Source organism: Chelonoidis abingdonii, chromosome 12 (genome assembly GCF_003597395.2).
Source record: "Chelonoidis abingdonii isolate Lonesome George chromosome 12, CheloAbing_2.0, whole genome shotgun sequence".
NCBI lineage: Eukaryota > Metazoa > Chordata > Testudines > Testudinidae > Chelonoidis > Chelonoidis abingdonii.
Genome location: NC_133780.1, coordinates 2,268,625 through 2,289,501, shown reverse-complemented (window position 1 = coordinate 2,289,501; position 20,877 = coordinate 2,268,625). Strand labels below are relative to the sequence as shown.

Genomic DNA, 20,877 nt, shown 5'->3' with positions numbered 1-20,877 from the left:
CATAACTGGTTGGAAGATCATTCCCAGAGAGTAGTTATCAGTGGTTCACAGTCAGGCTGGAAGGGCATAACGAGTGGGATCCCGCAGGGATCAGTTTTGGGTCCAGTTCTGTTCAATATCTTCATCAATGGCACACAGAGCACACTTATAAAGTTTGCGGATGATACCAAGCTGGGAGGGGTTGCAAGTGCTTTGGAGGATAGGATTAAAATTCAAAGTGATCTGCACAAAGTGGAGAAATGGTCTGAGGAAAAAAGGACAAATGCACAGTGCTCCACTTAGGAAGGAACAATCAGTTTCACACATACAGAACGGGCACTGACTGCCTAGGAAGGAGAACTGCGGGAAGGGATCTGGGGGGCATAGTGGATCACAAGCTAAATATGAATCAACGGTGTAACGCTGTTGCAAAAAAAGCAAACATCCTTCTGGGATGTATTAGCAGGAGTGATGTAAGCAAGACACGAGAAATAAGTCTTCCGCTTTACTCCGTGCTGATTAGGCCTCCACTGGACCATTGTGTCCAGTTCTGGGCACCGCATTTCAGGAAAAAATGTGGACAAATTGCAGAAAGTCCAGAGAAGAGCAATAAAAATGATTAAAGGTCTAGAAAACATGACCTGTGAGGGAAGATTGAAAAAATTGGGTTTGTTTAGTCTGGAGGAGAGAAGACTGAGAGGGGACGTGAGCACAGTCTTCAAGTACATAAAAGGCTGTTGCAAGGAGGCAAGAGAAAAATTGTTCTTCTTAACCTCTGAGGACAGGACAAGAAGCAATGGGCTTAAATTGAAGCAAGGGAGGTTTAGGTTGGACATTAGGAAAAACTTCCTGTCAGGGTGGTTAAGCACTGGAATAAATTGCTCAGGGAGGTTGTGGAATCTCCATCATTGGGGATTTTTAAGAGTAGGTTGGACAAACACCTGATAGAGATGGTCTAGATAATACTTAGTCCTGCCTTGAGGGCAGGGGACTGGACTAGACGACCTCTCAAGGTCCCTCCCAGTCCTATGATTCTGTGATGGATGGATGGAAGGATGGATGGATGAATGAATGAATAGATAGAGGGGTGTATGGGCTTGGAGAGATGGGGCTGGGATGGATGGATGAATGGATGGAGGGGGGTGTATGGGGAAGGATGAAGAGAGAGATGAGTGTATGGGGGGGATGGATGGATGGGGCAGGTGTATTGGGATGGATGGATGCAGAGAGGACTGTGGGGGATGCATGGGTAGAGACGGGGTGCATTGGGATAGATAACGGTTGTATAGGGGATGAATGGGTGTAGGGTGTGTATGTGAATGGATGGAGAGGTGTGTCTATGGGAATGGATGAATAGAACGGGTGTGTGGGGATGGATGGAGGGTGTGCGGGGATGGATGGATAGAGAGATGGATGGGAGGAGTGTGTGGGAATTGATGAATGGATGGAGAGGGGCATGTATGTGGATGGAGCGATGGAGACAGGGGAGTGTGTGGATGGATGGAGAGATGGGGATGGATGGATGGGAGTGTGTGGAAATTGATAGGGAGAAAGGGTGTATGAGGATGGCTGGATGGAGACAGGGGTGTGTGGGATGGGTGTATGGAGAGAGGGATGAATAGATGGAGTTTTTTTTATTTGCACAACACATAGGGAAGAGGGAGGGAGACCTGCACACCAGTCCACTGGTGACAGACACGGCAGAGGGCGGCTCTGCTCGTCTGAGTAAAAGGGGCTTGTTTTACATCTTGATACCTACATCATTATACATTAGAGTTACCTTGGCTCCCCTTTGAGGGAAGATCATTCTAGAGGTCAGAACAGAGGGTCAGAATGGCTTTAAATCTAGGAATTTGGGGCAGATTTTCCTTTGGCAGGAGACACATTTAAAAAAAAAAAGAGAGAGACTGACGTTACACTCAAACACACAACTACACTTGTGCATGGTTAATACAAATCACGCACTTGCACATGCCTTTCCAAACTTCAGTCCTTTGAAAATGCGGCAGTCTAAGGTAACTCAAACCAGCTAACAATGGTTTTCCTCACTGACATATAGACAGTGGGACAATTGGCTAGTTTTTACCAACATTCACTATTTTAGGCTTGGCAGAATTTGCTTTTTATATATATATACATAACTTCAGTAGATAATATCTATGTTTATTTTATGCTTTTTATTTTTATCAATTTAAATGTTCACAGTTGTGGGACATTATGGGGGATGGTCAGACAATTATTTAATGACAGACATTGAGATTCAAAACGTTTGAGTTTTATTACCATTAAAACACAAATTGTCAATATCACATGTCAAAGCATAAAAAATAAATATCCTTAAATCAAACTCTAATAAGGTCTCAAGCAGCATTTTTCTTACCTTACCTACCTGTAAATTTCAATTATTATTTATAAAACTATATTTTGTCTGTATGATGAAATTGCTGTTTACCAACATTTACCAATAAAAATCGAATCCTTCCTAGCCTATTACACACCTGGTCAAGCAGCGGTGGCAGAAAAGTTGCTGTGTGAACACACACTGAACCTGAAACTTTGTAAGTAGTAAAGGTGACTGTGCCTTTAATCATCAGTTACTAAGGTTATGTCTTCACTACCAGCTGTGCAGTCACAGGACCATCACTGGGAGAGAGCTTTCCCAGCACTGTAAAAAAACCACTCCCAAGAGGGGAATAGCTACCAGTGCTGGGAGTGCTTTATGGCACTGAAATTTGCATCGCGCGGGTGTGTTTTTTCACATTACAGCGCTGTAACTTTCTCACTCAGGAAAGTGCCAGTGTAGACAAGCCCTAGGTGCTGATGCTTCTTACTAGAGAGTCCAAGTTTCTCTGCAAAGGCATCAGCCTCTTTGATTGTCTAACTTGTTCGTAAAAACCTCCAGTGATGGAAATTCCACAACCTCCCTAGATAATTTGTTCTAGTGCTTAGCCACCCTGACAGTTAGGAAGATTTTTCTAATGTCTTAACTAAATCTCCATTGATGCAAATTAAGCCCATTGCTTCTTGTCCTGGCCTCAGTGGATAAGGAGAACAATTTATCACCCTCCTCTTTACAACCTTTTAGGTGCTTGAAGACCGTTATCATTCCCCTCTTCAGTCTTCTCTTCTACAGACAAAACAAACCTATTTTTTATAAACTTTCCTCATAGGTTATTGTGACGGTGTCGGCTTACCCTGCACTAGCCCAGACAGGGTTAAGCTCATATTATGGACAGCGGAAGTCCCACTTCCCTGTAGAGACTGGGCATGCTCCAAGTGCTATAGCAGTATAAAGGGAGAGAGCCCAGCTCATTCTGGGCTGGAAGCTGCAGAGGAAGGACCTGACTGGGAAGCTCCTGCTGAGGGTCAGCTACAGCATCTGACTGCACCACGGGGCCTGGAGGGAGGAGCCCCTGGAGATGACCGGCCCTGCTGAACACAGAGGATCTGACAGCTCATGGGGAACCCCAACACAGACTCTGTTAGGAAGTGACCCAGGGAGGGTGACGGAGTGGTACCTCCCACCTGGGGAAATTCAGCGTGTTTCGGTAGGACCCCACCCCTGAGTCAGTGGCAAGCCACTACGCCACTGTTAGGGCCCTGGGTCAGGGCCTGGTGGAGTCGGGTGGGCCCAGGTCCCCCTGCTGGGGCTGCCACACCCCATAGTGGGTGCCCCCAACTCTATTGACTCTGGCTGCTAGGCCCCGCTGCCCTGCACTGCGCTGCCCTGCTTCATAGACTGTGACCAATTGGCCACGCTGCCCTGGGGCGTAGACCGTCACAGTTATTTTTCTAGACCCTGGGGCATAGACCGTCACAGTTATTTTTCTAGACCTTTAATCATTTTTGTTGCTGTCCACTGGTCTTTCTCCAATTTGTCCCCAAGTGTGGTGCCCATAACTTGACACCAAACTCTAGCTGAGACCTTATCAGTGCTTAGTAGATTAGAAGAATGACTTCTCATTTCTGGCTTACTGCATTCCTGTTGGAACATCATTCTGGGATGTATTCTTTTTTGCAACCGTATTACACTGTTGACTCGTATTTAGTTTAAGATCCACTATAACCCACAGATCCTTTCCTGCTCTACTCCCTCCTAGGCAGGCCTTTCCCATTTTGTATTTGTGTAACTGATTATTCCTTCCTTGTACTTTGCATTTGTCCACGGAATTTAATGTATTTGTAAAATGTCATCTTGTTCCCCTTCATGTCCCTACGTGGTTTAATCTGGTTTTGTGCCTTAGCCTTCCTAATTTTATCCCTACGTGCTTGTGGTGGTCTTTTATATTCATCTGTCATAATTTGACCTACTTTCCACTTTTTGTGTGATTCTTTTTTGAGTTTCAAGTAAAAATTTTTGAAATGTTCCTTTTGACATTTCAGAGTGGATCAGTTCACAGTTTTGTTTCAAAACTACTTTTCATTTTGAAATTTTATCTTTTTTAAGTCAAAAGCAGAATGAAATATTCTGATTTCATCAAAATAAAATGTGTTGATTGATCCAGAATAATTTTTTTCAACCTTTTCATTTAATGGAAAATTTCAAATTTTTTAAATTCTGATTCAGGATCAAAATGAATCTTGAAATGTCAGAACTTCCCATGGGACAGAAATTCTGTTTCAACCACCTCTGCTGAAAACAGGACACAAGTGTTATCTAACGGCTCAGTCACCAGAAGGCAAATACAAAAATTAAATGTGTTTTTTTAATCTCTTTTTTTTTGGCTTATTCATGAATTTTGAATGCATACTAATGGCAATACTGAATGAAGTTGAATGTTTCAAATAAATTAAGAAGCTGATTTAATGTGACACTCTATAGTTCTGGATTTTTAATTGTTTAGATAACTCGTAGGAAGGTTTTAAATGTAACATACAGCAATAATGCAATTACAATTATTATTTGTATTAGAAAGGGATCTGATTAGATTGAGAACACCAGAACTTGGGCAAAGCTCCGGTCCAATCTAACTAACATTGCGACTCTGATCTATTTCGAATTCCCATCGGATCCTGTTTTGAAATATTTAAAAATAATTTCTAACTATGATGGTTGAAGGAAAGCACCCTATAATGGCATAGTTTTGGCATAATTCTGCCAATAGTGTTGGCCTCTACAAAGTTTTTGTGGGCATGGAATGAGGGATTTTATGATCGGCTCTTTTATTTAGAAATGCTTTTATCTCTTCAGTGACTTGATTTACTTAATGCTGGTTTTGATTGCATGGGGAAATATTTGTTTAAAGTCTAATCTGTACAAAGGTAGGAGTTCAATATAGTCATTATTTATATACGTCTATCTCCTTATATTTTCTCCTTTCCAGAACTGAAGGATTCCAGGGCCCAGCAAATACATTCACGACAGATCAGCAGACAGCTGCAGGAAGGGCGGAGGCCAGCTTCAATCGAGAGAGACACATTGCTCAGCGAAGTGAAAGTGAAACTTATTTTTCTCTTCTCCTAGGTGCCATGGCCTCGAGGAGTCGGGTAAAAGATCTCCAAAAGGCTGTTATCTGTTCCCTTTGCCTGGATTATTTTAACGACCCGGTGATTCTCAAGTGTGGACACAACTTCTGCCGAGCCTGCATCATTCAGTGCTGCAAGGAACCCAAAGCCTCCCCCTCGTACCCCTGCCCTCAGTGCAGAGAACCCTTCCGGGAAGGAGAATTCCAGCCTAACTGGCAGCTGAGGAACGTAGTGGAAATCGCCAAAAAATTCCCAGAGCCCAGGGAGAAGAAAGCGTGTGAAAAACATGAGGAGCTTTTGAAACTCTTCTGTGAAGTGGATCAAGCCCCCATCTGCCTGGTGTGCAGAGAGTCCCGCAGCCACAAAGACCACGCCGTGCTCCCTATCGAGGAGGCTGCCCAGGATTACCAGGTAATTTTTGCATTTGGGACGCATCCCAGGCTGGAGCAATCGGAACAGAGCCATCTGAGAACAGCAAACCGGCAACGGCATAAAACTGGCTTCCTAATACTACAAGGTAGAGAAACAGAAGGGATTTTATGCAGGAAGCCCATTGCGGAGACACGTTTTTAAGGCCTGCTCTGTGCTGGGGAGGGGTGGGAGTTTTATTTATTTTTTTAAACGAGTTATGTCAGCGACACTCCCCCCGTGTGGATACAAGTTGTGCCGGTATAAAGGTGCCTGATGCCAGTGTTACGGAAATCTCGGGGCTGCCTAGCTGAGAGCCAATGAACAGCCTGACAGGGATAAGGGAAATGCTTGATCCTGCAGGAAAAGGAGAGCCTGTACCTTGGGACGAAAGAGAGAAATTCCACAAACCTTTTAGACACATTCAGCCAAAGACCCTTGCGTGTTAACTCTTGATTGGTAAGTGTAAAATCTCAGGCTCCCGTTATCTGGCTAGTACTGACTGGTTTGGAGCAGGATCTTCCTGTTTTGAGGCAGAGGAAAAGAGAGAGTCTAAAAGTTTAGGCTACTGCTCATGAACACAGTACTCACCCCCCCCCCCCCCCCCGTGGCTGCTTGTAATCTATTAAGGGGGGTCAGCCAGCTTTCACACCAGGAACCCTTGTTTTCTTTTCCCTGCAGGAATAAGTGATGTAACTACACCCACACTAGCAGGGCTTTAATAGTAGCAGGATGTGTAAAGCAGGGTATGATTTGTGCTGCCTTAGAGCAGGGGCATCCCCTGTGCGGGGAAAAATCCATGCGGGGGGGGGGCAGGAATCTCCACCTGTTCCAGCTCACAGTTTCCTTTTAATCCTTGCAGAGTGGGGGGAGCAGGGTTTGCTTCTCCTACAGGATGGACAACGGCTGGGGGGCCTGGCCCATTCCAGCAGATTTCCTGAAAGCTGCAGGGGCAGGGTGCCCATATTTTCAAAATGGAGATCTAGGGTCCTGTTATCTGCGGGGAAGGAGGGGGAGGATCAGGGAGGAGAACCCACCGGCTTTGGCAGCTGGGGTAGAATTATGTCCGTTCCTCGCCATCTTTTCCTCCTCAGCCAAGCAACACCCCCCTTCTCCCTCTCCATAATGAAAACCAAGCCACGTTAAATATCCTTTATAGCAGAGAGTCTCGAAAATGTAACCGATGTAACCGCAGTGATTAATGTACAAGGATCAAGCTGCACTTTCTGGGAAGAATTAAAGCTGCCATGTGCCCTCAGTTTCTGTGTGTCACTGGGTTAGATCTGTTTGGACTATGTCCCAGTGACTCATCTCACTGATTCTCCCCGACATTCTCTGGCAATCCTAGTGTTTAGTGGGGGGGTCAGGGATTGGTTATGCATAGGGAGAGGGGGGAAGATTATTTCTCAGGCCCACTGAGAAATGCCAGGGCCGGTGATATACCAAAACATGTCCTGCTTGACAATGTGGTTCTGAGACTGCTCAGAAAAGTCACAGTGAGCATGAGCGGAGTGTGAACACCTGTGCACTGAGGAAGTGAAGCCTCAGACCAGCCTGTCCTTAGCTCAGTTTCCCTGTCCGGGGCGCCTAGATTCACAGTATTTACTTAGGTGCCTAAACCCCAGTTGCAGCCTCCACTGCAATTCACAAAACCCCTGCTGAGCCCTGGAGATGCCTAAACTCCCTCTGGCCATGTGCACTGCTGCCTCGCTCAAGGCATCTAGATGCCCGTCTCCCACCTGAGCCCCAGGGAAGATCAGCCTTAGGCCACTTAACTCCTGTGTGGGGTCTAGTCTAGTAGGTGGCCTCAGGTGAGTTCACACACAGAAAACTTCCCTCATCATTTTTAGCCCAGTGTTTAGAGCACCCACCTGGGACATGGGAGATCACAGGTTCAAGTCCCTCTTCCACCTGGTGAGAAGAAGGGATTTGAACAGGGACCTGCCACCTCTCTATGGGATATTCTGAGGAAGGGCTCCCTCCATCTCTCCTGCTGAAGCTGTTCCACTGGGGACAAATACTTAGAGAGTCATTTGCAGGAGAGAGAGAGACGGCGAGCATGAGAAGGACTTTATGGTCGTATGGTTAGAGCACTCGCCCATTTTATTATGTATTTAATATTCTTGACAATATAAATAAAATGGGGGAAAATCCTCCAAAAGCAACCGAAACCTAAATCAGTTTTCGTTTGTTAGCAACAAATTCGGAGCCGTTTGAAGATTTTGAGAAGAGAGAGAGACAAGATTCTGTCGTATAAATCGAGTGGGGAAGATACAAGCCAGGAACTACTGGTAGGTGCCGTTCTTACTCAGAGGCAAATGTGAACTGGGACGTTATTGATACTCTGCTTAGTCTAATGGAAGAAGAACAGTGAACAACATCTTCCCTTCCATGAAAGATTATTGCTTATTTATTCTCCTTGTAAAGAAAAATTGTTCTGCTTTAATTGAGTGTAAACAGGAAAATGGAGCATTAAGGAAAGAGTTTTAATAATCCAAGTATCAGAGGGGCAGCCGTGTTAGTCTGCATCTGGAAAAGCAGCAGAGGCCTGTGGCACCTTGTAGACTAACAGACGTATTGGAGCGTGAGCTTTCGTGGGTGAATACCCACTTCGTCGGATGCATTCCCTTAGATCCTCCAGTATCACCACCAGTGCCACTCATTATGGAGACAAATGGTTATGAAAACCGATACCCCAGTAAAAGAAAAAAGATTCTCTAGATTCCAAAGGACCAAGCCCCAGACCAATATACAAATCAGATCTTACCCACAAATCACGCTGTTGCCAATCCTTTAGAATCTAAAGGTTTAATCATAAAAGGAAAAATATATAGGTGAGAGCTAGAAGTGGTTAAATGGAATCAGTTACATACAGTAATGGCAAAGTTCTTGGTTCAGGCTTGTAGCAGTGATGGAGTAAACTGCCAGTTCAAATCAAGTCTCTGGAACATCCCCCGCTGGGATGGGTCATTCAGTCCTTTGTGAGAGCTTCTGTTTGCAGCAAAGTCCCTCCAGAGATAAAAAGCAGGACTGAAGACAAGATGGAGGAGCTGCAGCACCTTTTTATAGTCTCTCTTGCCATGTGGTCTCTGCTTTCTTTGTCCCAAAGACAAGTTGTCCATGACATGGCATGGAAAAACCTCAGAGTTCTGTCCATAGGCACGTCCCTGCATACCTTGCTGAGTCACAAGGCGTATCTGCCTTCTCTCAGTGGGTCAGTTGTACAGCTGATGGTCCTTAATGGGCCATCAAGCAGGCTAGGCAGAGCCAACATCAAGTTGTCTGGGGTGTCACCCAGAAGCAGAGCATAAGTTTGAAATACAGACAGTACAGAGCCAATATTCATAACTTCAACTACAAAACCGATACACATATACAGTTAGCATAATCATAACCAGCAAACCGTAACCTTGTCTTAAACACCATATTTGACCCCCTTTATACAAGATTTGGTGCCACTGCAGGACTTTGGTTGCAACAATGATCTATGCTGTTACAGATTCTGTCAATAACATCACAGGGTGACGCATGCTCTGCAGCGTTGAAACCGGGAAGGGGGGCGCAGAATAAAGGCTCTGGAGATGCTTGCTTGGAACTAATTCCAGCAAACATCACAGTGCCTGCACTTTGGACTTTTGGTCTCCTGCTTTCTGTCTGTGTGACAAGAACCAGGGGAGGGTTAAGGGAAAACCCATGACCAATAACCACAACAGAATAGTGCGGGCAGCCGCTATAGAAATCTGCTGTCACTTAACACCTCACCAAACCCCACTGAAGTCATTGGAAAGACTTCTGCTGATTGTGGTGAGCTTTGGAACAGGCCCTAGTGATATCGCTGCTAGATGTTGCCGTGAAGAAGATCTGGGTTCTAGATATAATGTAAGTTTCTTGCTCTTGGGGTATCAGGCGCTAGAGAGCTCCAGAAAGAGCATGAATTGGTGGGCTTGTGTCCAGTTCACATGTGCATGTTTCTAAGTGCCCTGCAAACTCAGATTTGAACCTGCAAACAGGTGTCTTGCCAGCCACCCAGTTTGTGCTCAGAATCCCTCTGTGGTTAAAATTGGAGATTTATGATGTGACCAAATGTATGTGTCCTAAACTGTGCATTCAAAACTCATCAGAGCAATTGTTGAGGCTTTGATTTTAAGTCCTGTTTTAGAAACACGGCCCTATTCATCTAGGTGTATTTTGTGGGGAGCCTTTGTTCCCCAGTTCAAGTCAAGCGCTTCTGAGTTTGGGTTCTACTGTTTGCTCCCCAGAAGTAAACCTTGCCTGCCCAGTTCTGGATCCCACACCTGCTGCCCTTCCTGTTATTTGAAGGGTCTGGTTTTCTGGACACCACTGATAACAGAATATCCTAATAATGTAAGATACATTTATATTCTAACCACCAGTTAGGATTCTTGAAAATCCACTGGAAAATCATCTGTCTACTGAGCACAGAGTTTGTTCTCCATAAAATATCAGAAGTTGAATTCTGTGGGGTTGCAATGACATGCTCCCATGTGCATACATAAGGCTTTATAAAATGTCCCATAACTCACTCCGTGTTCCTGTCCTTGACCTGTGCTTTCTCTGTTTGTATTTCATCATTTCAGAAACAGCTGGAAACTGAGAGGCAGAAGATTGTGGCTGAATTTCAGCGACTGCGCCAATTTCTGGAGGAACAAGAGCGACTCCTGCTGGCTCAGCTGGAAGAGCTGAATCAGGAAATTGAAAAGAGGAGGGCTGAGTATGTTGCCAAACTATCTGCGGAACTATCCTCTTTCAGTTCCCTGATCAGTGAGATGGAGGAGAAGTGCCAGCAGCCAGCGAGTGAATTCCTGCAGGTGAGACAGTGTTAGAAACAGCCCAGAACCTTTCACAGGGCAAGAGTCTCCTAACCCTTCACTTTTGGAGTGTAGGAGTGAATGGTCAGAACACACAGTATTGCTGCAATACAATTTTTTTCCTTAAGGGCTTGATAAAATGTCCAGTAAAGTCAATGGAAATATACTTCCTGAGTACAGTGGGGATTGGATTGAGCCTAAATGAAAATAAATTCTTATTTTGAATTCTACTGGGAGAAGACTCCTCCAAAAATGGCAAACTCCAAATTCTGTTCTCCCTGTCTCATAATGCAAGAACAAAGGGACATTCAATAAAATTAGCAGCAAAAAGTCCTGTGGCACCTTAGAGACTATCACGCTCATGCTCCAATACATCTGTTAGTGTATAAGGTGCCACAGGTCTCATAGATTCTAGGACTGGAAGGGAGCTCAAGAGGTCATTGAGTCCAGTCCCCTGCCTTCATGCCGGGACCAAATTCTGTGTAGACCATCCCTGATAGACATTTGTCTAACCTACTCTTAAATATCTCCAGAGATGGAGATTCCACAACCTCCCTAGGCAATTTATTCCAGTGTTTAACCACCCTGACAGTTAGGAACTTTTTCCTAATGTCCAACCTAAATCTCCCTTGCTGTAGTTTAAGCCCATTGCTTCTTGTTCTATCTTTAGAGGCTAAGGTGAACAAGTTTTCTCCCTCCTCCTGATGACACCCTTTTAGATACCTGAAAACTGCTATCATGTCCTCTCTCAGTCTTCTCTTTTCCAAACTAAACAAACCCAATTATTGACTCTTTGCTGCTTGTACAGATCCAGACTAACACTGCTACCTCTCTGATACTCAATAAAGTTAGAAGGTGACAAATTCAAAACTGATCCAACTAACATTTTTTCACACATCACGTAGACAGACTGTGGAACTCATTGCCACTGGATATCAATGAGACCAAGCATATAGCAAAACTCAAAGTGATCAGACATTGATATGGATAACCCAGTATCCAGAGTGATATTAAACCTCATTCATCACAAGACTTAGCCCTCTAATTCCATGTGCCGGGTGGTTATTCAAATGTTGTGACACAAAGAGCTAGTGTGCTTCCACATATAAACTTCCTGGGCCCAGATCCTGAACTTACAGCACTTTTCCAAAGGAGCAAAGGCAGCACGTTCAAAGTTTTTGTTTGTGTTAATAAATAACAAATATTTTCACTTTGAACCTCAAGCTATGAAGACCAAGCGAGTCCCCTCCAGAGCAGGAGGGATCCTTAGTGTGAGAGATGGGACTGAATTTCCTTTTATCTTTCCCCTCTAGGACATCAAAGGCACCTTGAGCAGGTAGGTGGCTCCTTCTCACTCTCCCTTTCACTTCCCAGTGCAGGGAAGGGATTTTGGACATGAGACCTGGGTCCCCATGGTCCAGCAGTGCAGAGTGTGGGGCTGGTTCCCAATCTCCCTTTGTTAAATCTAATCTTGGGGCTGTTGTCATTTTGACTAGACTCTAGAATAGAGCAGCCTGAGAAAAGAGTGATCGACCTACAGACGGGGTGTTATTTGTAGTGTGGCTGGTGGAACGGAGACCTCAGGGGACTGGAGATGGAGAATGAGTTTTTCATTTCTAGGTCATAGACTCCAAACTCCACCTAGGTTGTTAGGGATGGAACGTCAGGGCCAGCTGATGACTATTCAATGAGCTGCTTGTTAATTGTTTCTAATTATGCAGTGAGCTCTAGCCGTGTGCTGGGCGTGGCAGGAGATATGATGGAAGAGACATTCCCTGCTCTCAGGAGTTTGTAACGTGCTGTTATCAGTAGTGCTATGGCAGTGCCTGGAGGCTCAAGCCAAAACCGGGGCCCAACGTGCTGGGTGCTGCACAGACAGAGACAGTCCCTGCCCCAGGGAGGTTACAGTCTAAACAGGCACAAGAGACACAGGGCAGAGGGAGGAAGGATTAAAATCAATTGAAGGGGACAGTCAATGGAGACAAAGTGCTGCACTTTGGAAGGAAAAATCAAACCTACAACTACGAAATGGGGAATCACTGGGGAGGCAGCAGGACAGCGGAAAAAGATCTGGAGGGTCAAGTGGATCACACAGTGAAGGAGGCAGCAGTGTGATGCTCTTGTGAAAAAGGCAAATGTCGTGGGATGCTGTCCCAGCTTGCTGTATTCACCGCAGGTGCTGCCTCCTCGTGGCTGGTCTGGGGATTAGCTCTCTTCCGGAGCCAAAACCTCTCCTTGCGTCTCTCCCCACGTTGTCTCTCTCACTCTGCAGCCCCATCTCTCACTTCAAGAGCTACAGTTTCCTCTCCATGACTCAGCCTCCAGCCAGGTCACTAAATGATTTCCACTTCTGGGGTGCAGAGTCTCACTGGACCCACTGCCCAGGCAATGCCGCTCCATCCGTGGCTGGTAGGAGAACTCGAGCTGCCCACTGCTCCAGGATCCAGCCCAGGGACCCCACCACATGCAGGCAACGTCAGCTTGCTCCCTGGGCTGCTTTCTACTCACCTCCCACAGGCCTTCGTCTCCACCCTTCTCTCTTACAGGGGTTAGACCAGGTGACCCTGGCAGTCCCCTTTAGCCCTGTGAGTCTAACACTCCCTTCCCCCAGGGCCCGGCTCCCAGCAGGCTGTTCTCTCCCTGGGTCCCTCCTTCCCTTTCGAATGCACAGAGGGGGGCTGCAGACTTCCTCACTGCAGCCATTTCTGCTGCCACCTTCCTGGCTTTATACTCGCTTAGCCCCCACCTGCTCAGCTGAGCTTCATCGTCCAACCAGGGGTTACTTCTCTGGCCTAAACCCCCCATGTGTGGCCTGTCTCACTAATCTCCTCTTTCTCTGCTTCCTTCACCGTTTTCGGGGGCTGATGTGGGGTGAACACCGGCCACAGATGTACTAACAGGAGTGTCGTATGTAAGACACAGGAGAACATTGTTCCCCCCTTCTTACCATGGTGAGGCCTCAGCTGGAAACTGTGTCCAGTTTTGGGCACCGCACTGTAAGAAGGATGTGGAAAAATTGGAGAGAGTTCGGAGCAGAGCAACAAAAGTGATCCGAGGTTTAGAATGGACGAGCTGTGATGAAGATTGAAAAAAATGGGTGTGTTTCGTCTGGAGAAGAGAAGACTGAGGCAGGGCCTGATAACAGTCTTCAAATCTGTCTGAGGCTGTTCTGCAGAGAGCGGTGACCAGCTGTTCTTCAAGTCCCTGAGGGCAGAACAAGAAGGAATCGGTTTAATTTGCCACAAGGGAGATTTACATCAGCGTGACAGGTTCCCAGGGTGCAGCCTGCACTATGGCACTGCTGAGCCCTCCAGATCCCCAACCTGAGCTGCCTCTCGCCCCGTGATGCTGATGTCAAGCTACAAGTCTGACAGGTCCTGCGCTGACACAGACACCTGTGGGCAGGGACCCGCCCAGCTGCGTTACATGGGTCATCTCCCAGCCATTGACGAACCAGCAATAGAAGGCACCAGCCAGTTCCCCCCAGCTCCAGCCCTGCCCCCCAGAACTGCACCGACTCGCACTGCTCCAGGCTCCCTGGGCAGTTCAGGTTCATTCAGTCGTTTGCCGTCCCTCAGTGTGGAATGGACACACAATGGCCTTTGTAAGCTGAGAACCCCTGTGCTAGTGGACTGACCATTGTATGTATCCAAAGAGCTAAATAAGAACATAAATTATCTTTGAAATGGGTTAGTGGGTCTCACTCCAGGTCCTGGTACAATGGGTATCTACATCACCAGAAGGATTGTCACTAATTATCTCTCTTGAATGGTGTACAGGATATAAGTCAGGGGATCCTGCTTACCCACACTCACAGTACAAGACCGAGGGGATTTTCAGTGCAGCTGAAAGGCAACTAGTGTAAAGCTGAGAAAAGGAAATACCTTTTTTTTTTTTAAACACAATTAACCCATGGAACTCATTGCCACAAGGTGTTACTGAGTTTCATAAATGCATAAAGTTGAAGGCCAGAAAGGACCGTAAGATTATCACATTTGACCTTCTGTATATCACAGCACGGGCGCTGACTTTCTCATTCCCCCGGGGGTGTTCAACCCCTGCTCTGCCCCGGGCCCTGTCCCCATTCCGCCCCTTCCCCCAAGACCCCACTCCGCCTCTTCCTGTCCTGACCAGCCTCTTGCCACCCTTACTTCACCTTCTCCCCTCCCCAGCACCTCCTGCCCATTGCTGAACAGCTGATCCCCGGTGGGCGGGAGGCACTGGGGGGTTGGAGGAAGAGCTAATCTGTGGGGCTGCTGGTGGGTGCTGAGCACCCACTTTTTTTTTTCTGGAGTCGGTGCCTCTGTATCACAGGTTCTTAAATTTCACCCAGTTATTCCTGTGTGAATCCTAATGTGCAACTAAAGCACCGTCCAGAAAGCCAGTCAGTCTAGATTTAAAGACATCAACAGGCAGTAACATTTGAAGCCCCCCAGAAGTGGGGTGCCACTGGTGCCCAAACAATGGCCCCACCCCTGCTCCGCCTCTTCCCCCAAGACCACACTCCCTCCTCACTCCTCTCTGCCCCCTTCCCCCATCACTTGGCTTTAAGGCAGGTACCAAGGCAGAGAGCAGAGCTCTCCCACCTTTAAAAGTGATAGGGCCATGGCCCCCCTGTTCTGGTGCCCTGTCAAGAGATGGAGAATCCACCACTTCCCTTGGCAGTTTCTGCCAATGGTTAATCCACTCACACTCTTAACAATGTCTGTCTGATTTCCCATTGGCATTTCTCTGGCTTCAGCTTCCAGCCATTGGTCCTTGTTCTGCCTTTGTTTGGTATACTGAGGAGTCCATTAGTACCAAGTCTGTTCTCCCCATGACGGTATTTATACCCACACTCAAGCACCAGGGTTCTCTCAGTGCGAGGCATTTTCACCAGTCCTCAAATCAGTTTTGTGGGTCTTCTCTGCACCGGCTCCACTTTTTCAATGTACATTTTAAAATTTCCTCTCCTGGAATTGACACCTTCTCATCTATGATTGGGAGTGGAGCACATCCACCCTGATCGAATTGGCCCTGTCAGCACTGGTTCTCCACTTGTGAGGTAACTCCCTTCTCTTCATGTGCCAGTATATTTATGCCTGCAGCTGTAACTTTCACTCCATGCATCTGAAGAAGTGAGGTTTTTACCCACGAAAGCTTATGCTCAAATAAGTCTGTTAGTCTTTAAGGTGCCACCGGACTCCTTGTCATTTTAAAATTGGGACAGCAGAACTGGATGCAGTTTTCCCATATCGGTCTCACCAGAATGAAGGGGAAGCTTGTAGTGTCCAAGCTGGTATTGGACCTATTCCTGGGGCAATAGAGAATTTAATCCTCCAGGGTCTGCTGAGCTACAATCATTTGCTAGAGTAAAATACATGTTAGTAAAACCCAAACATGAACGAACTCCACAACGAGTAACACTGGGTTGTTCTTCAGATGCGAGAGGGAGAAGTTTCAGAACCCAGTGGTCTTTTCTTCTGAACTGAAATGGAGAAGCTGGGAATCTTCTCAAAAAAATGCAGCTGTGAAGACCATAATGAAGAAATTCAAAGGTAATAAACAGTCACCTGCCCAAGACTCTGGGAGGGAGTTTGGGTTGGGGGGGAGGTCTGGGGTGCAGGCCCTGGGCTGGAGCAGGGGACTGGGGTGCAGGAGGGATACAGGGTGCAGGCTCTGGGAGGGAGTTTGAGGATGGGAGGGAGTGTGGAGGGAGGGGGTGCAATTCTGGGAGGGAGTTTGGGGATAGGGGGTATGTGGAGGGAAGGGGTGCAGGGGTGAGGACTGTGGGGTGAGGCTGGGGTGAATTTGGGATGTGGCTGGGGATGAGGGGTTTGGGGTGGGGGAGGGAACTCAGGGCTGAGGCAGAGGGTTAGGGTGCAGGGGGATGAGGGCTCGGGCTGGAGATGAGGGGTTTGGGGTGCTGGAGGGGCTCGGGCTAGGACAGAGGATTGAGGTGCAGGGGGGATGAGGGCTCTGGCGGGGGGTAATGGGCTCTGGGGTGGAGCAGGGCTGGGGATGAGTTTGGGGTGCAGACAGGCTGCCCTGGGATTGGAGTCAGAGAGAAGGACTGCCCCCAGCTCTCTCCCTGCTGGCAGCAGCGAGCTCTGGGGTAGGGACCCCCTTCTCCCCACCCGGCAGCACACTCACCCCACCCTTTCGCTGCACATGCTCCTAGGCCCCTCTCAGGTCCAGGAATCTCCCTCGCCTCCCCTGTGGTGGGTGCCATGCCGGAGGTGGCAGGTGGGGGGGGATCTGCCATCGCGTGTGCGCCTCCTCCCCTGCTGCTGCCCCTCACTGTAGCCTCACTGGGGCTGCCCCTTGCCCAGCGTGGGGCAATAGCAGTGACTGCGGGCAGGGGGGCAGCTTTACTGGTGGAGGGTCCCATTGGAAAACGAAAGGGTCCTAAGGGGGAAGGCAGCCTGCCCTGGCAGTATGGAGTGGGGACTAGGACCCTGTGGCAGCAGGTAATGCAGACAGGCAGCATGGAGCTGCAGGGGACGGGGAGAGACAAACGTTCTGCTCTGGGACCCAGGGAGGTGCATGGGGGCAGCAAAGGGGGGCCAGGACACACTCAGCGGAGGCGCAGGGGGGACAGCAGGAGGGAGACCCGGCCCCGAACATTCGTGGAGCAGGGCTCCTGGACCCTCAGTTTTGCTGGAGCCTGGAGGTGGAGTCATAGAGGGAGAGAATGCTCCATTTTCTTGCTGGTAGCTACTGCACTTTTTCTTACTGGTCCTCCCTACCGCCTGTACTTACTTTCACCTCTGCCTGAGGGGTTGTCCTTTCTTAGCAGCTATGAATGTTAACCTGAGCTTGAGCTTCCTGCTGAATTCACTGTTCTTGCAGTTCGTTTGTTTGGATTTTCTGTCTGCAAAGCCTCCTGTGTCATCATAGTCCCTCTCTTGCGTGAGAGCAGGGCTGGGGAACCTATTTTCTATCATGGGCCGTTGAGCCACAGAAAAAAATCAATCACAGGCCACTCACCTGTGGGAGGGCGGGGGCCATGAAGGCTCTGGGCTTCCCCCTGCAGCAGGCCAAGCCGGTGCTCACGGTCCAGCCCCGCGGGGGGTGCGGAGACAACGGCACTGGAACAATTTTTGCAGGGGGGGGGCGCTGAAAGCCTGTGATCCCCAAACTTTTTACTGGCACCCCTCTTATCCCTGTCTGTGCCCCCTCTCCCCAGAGCTGGGGCCAAGACTGGGCCATGGCTCCGGGAGGGGAAGGCGAGATGTCGACAGGGGTAAAGGGGCTGAGGCTGGGATCACAGCTAGGGGCGGGAGCAGAGTCCCTGGTGCAGGGCCAGCTGACGGGACTTCACGTGCAGTGACAGGCGCAGAGCCCTGGGCGGGGGTCCAGCAGCCAGCTGGCACCCTGGGCGTGGGGCCACGGCTGGGACCCCGCACAAAACTTGGGGGGTGTTGCAGAACCCGCCGCACTCCTAGTTCCCGCAGCTCTGTGCAGAGGCTCGGGGCTTCAGTACTTGCGGCTCCAACTCTGTGCGGGATGAGGGGGAGGCTGCAGGCTGGATCAAATTTAGCAACAGGCCGGATCTGGCCCACGAGCCATAGGTTCCTCACCCCTCCCTGCTTTAGAGATTCTCCACCTTTTATCCTCCTGAGCTGGAGAGAATGAGACCCCCAGGGCTGGCAGTAAGGATGAGTCAGTTTTACTGAGTACTAATGATCGAATGCTAATCAGTGAGAAAGTGTCTGTGTGTTGGTCTGTCTGTGAATGATGTGTTGGTTTCAGAGGGTTTGTCTGCACAGCAGTTAAACACCCCTGACTGGCCCATGTCCGCTGACTCCGGCTCACGAGGTTCGGGCTCGGGCTGGAGCCTGGGCTCTGCGACCGTCTCCCGTCACAGGATCACAGAGCCCAGGCCTCTGCCCAAGCCCCAGCATCTACTCCGCAATGAAACAGCCCTAGTGCCCGAGCCCTGCAAGCCCAAGTCAGCTGCCATGGGCCAGCCACAAGTGTGTAACTGCTGGTAAAACATCTCTGGGTCTGTCATGTCACCTTAGGTTATGTCCTTAGTTTTTAATGTTTGGGGTTATTTTTAGTGAGATGTGTAATGGTTTGTGTCGGTCTGAATTGTACTTAACCTCCTTCACTAGAACTTCATAAAGTTCGTTTTCTTTTCATTTTGCTTTTGTGTTAGAACATTAACAATGTGAATATATCCCTAAACACGACAACCTGACATTTCGTCTTTTTCACCCATTTCTTCCTCTAGACTCACTGTTGTCTAGACAGCGGTTGGACAAAGGTAAATTTCTGGGATCAAAGGGGGAGTGAAAACTTTCCTGTGAATTATGGTGGCTCCTTGGCAGCACCGTAGTTCAGGTTTTGTTTCAATTTTGCATTTGACAGGAGCTGAGCAACATATTACTGGTGGCTGCCAAGATCTTTCCTAAAAACAGAAAAGTTGATTCTTTTCTCTCTTAGAGTTTAGAATTAAGCCTCACATGATCTCGCGATAGAACTGTAGCTCAGAAAAAATCCCGATATTTAAGAGTGCTAAAAATGTGGCTGAATTTTACTTAGAAATCCTGTCAGTGCCCTGGGGGCTGCCGGGGCTCCTGCTGTCACCAACCCAGTGCGGCTGCTCCCCTGCCAACCTGGGAAGTGGGAGGGGGGCCCCCACTGTAGCCCCCAGGCCTAGGCTGGGTGAAGAGCCCTAGGAGGAGTGGAGGTGGGGCTGGGAGGGGCTTTATTATGGCCTGGGACTTTAGAGGTCTGAAGTGTTTGTTGGGTTTGTTGGGTTGGGGGGGCTGTATTGCTGGTGGGTTCTGAGCAGAGAGGGTGATTGCTGGGAGGGTGAACTGAGGGCAGTGGGGTAGGGGTCGAGTGATGATGATGGGGTTGGGGGTCTGAATTGAGGGGGGTTGGATGGGGATTGATGGGAGCTGGGGGACAGGATTAATTGCTAGGCACGAGATGGGCAGATGTGGGGTAAGAGCTGCTGCAGCAGGAGCCAAAATCCCCTTCTCCAGGACATGTGGGAGAGTGGGCAGTGCTGATTGTCACATGCGCAACCCTGGGGAGGGGCCAGGGGAGTTCAAACATCAAGAGACTGACCTGAAAACCACAACAGAATCCTTTTAAAATATTGTGATTGTTGGGCCAATCTCATGAGATTTGATCCCTTGAAGACAGCAATACTGTATTAGCCATTGAATGGCCGTGGGGCCAGCAGTGTGGGGTTTGGAAAGTCCCTGATAGACCAGCACAAGTTGAGCAGCCATTCAGTGAGTGTGCGGTGTCCTCAACCACCCCGCAGCTACACACAGTCATGGGGGGCCAGTGGGGTCTCTATAAAAGCAGTTTTTCCATTGCTCAGCTCGCTGATCGTTAGGAGGGAGGGGGCTCTGCAAGGAGATGGGATGTGACGAGTTGCATCATTGGACAGGGGAACGTTGGATTCCCTGTAAGCTGTTGGAAGCCTCCTATGCTGCCAGGGTCTCTAATCACATCTGTGGGGAGAGGTGGGTGCAGGTGGGGAAAGGTTCCAGGGCCTGATTGTCAGGCTCTTTCGTGCTGCTCTTTCAGAGCAAAGGGGCCTTAATGTGCATGGAAACAGTCCCCTGAAAATAGCTCTGGTGCCAGGCAGCCACCCCTGTCCGTGTGAAGTTGGCACAGGGGCTCTACAGCAACTCTGCCCCCAGCCATTATTGTAGCAGTGGGTTTGGGGCCATGCTGGGGGCCAGGGCCAGCCCTAGTGGGGTGCAGGGTCTGTGGCAGAAGTGACGGATTCGTCTCTTCTGGGACCAACTGCGCCAGCCAATAGCACCAGCCCGTGGGGCCCCCCAAAGCGCAGGGCCCGGCGCGGTTGCCCCAATTCGCCTCCCCAAGGAACGGCTCTGCTGGGGGCACAGACAGGAGGCATCACACTCTGGCTGCTCTCTGCTTTGCAGCCCTGAGGCCCCTGGAACGAGGGGCCGGGGAGACTAAAGGAAGGACAAAGGTGGCTTAAAACCAGCTCCCTCTAACCCCCCTTGTCTTCCCCCCAAGCACAAGGATGGAATCACTGAGACTCAGCAGAGAATCCTGTGGCACCTTATAGACCAACAGACGTTTTGGAGCATGAGCTTTCGTGGGTGAATACCCACTTCGTCAGACGCAGGTAGTGGAAATTTCCAGGGGCAGGTATATATATGCTAGCAAGCAAGCTAGAGATAACGAGGTTAGTTCAGTCAGGGAGGGTGAGGCC

The 20,877-nt window shown here is 48.7% G+C and overlaps 1 protein-coding gene across 1 annotated transcript in view; it reads left to right on the top strand.

Moving 5' to 3' along the window:
• Positions 1-5,448: 5,448 nt before the first annotated feature.
• Positions 5,449-20,877, top strand: part of LOC116835983 (E3 ubiquitin-protein ligase TRIM7-like) — an 18,784-nt gene continuing 3,355 nt past the window's right edge. Inside the window, exons 1-6 of the mRNA XM_032799291.2 lie at positions 5,449-5,856; positions 8,049-8,144; positions 10,452-10,682; positions 11,996-12,018; positions 16,104-16,219; positions 18,901-18,933. Coding sequence (XP_032655182.1) covers positions 5,449-5,856; positions 8,049-8,144; positions 10,452-10,682; positions 11,996-12,018; positions 16,104-16,219; positions 18,901-18,933 — 907 coding nt within the window. The remainder of the gene's footprint in view (positions 5,857-8,048; positions 8,145-10,451; positions 10,683-11,995; positions 12,019-16,103; positions 16,220-18,900; positions 18,934-20,877) is intronic.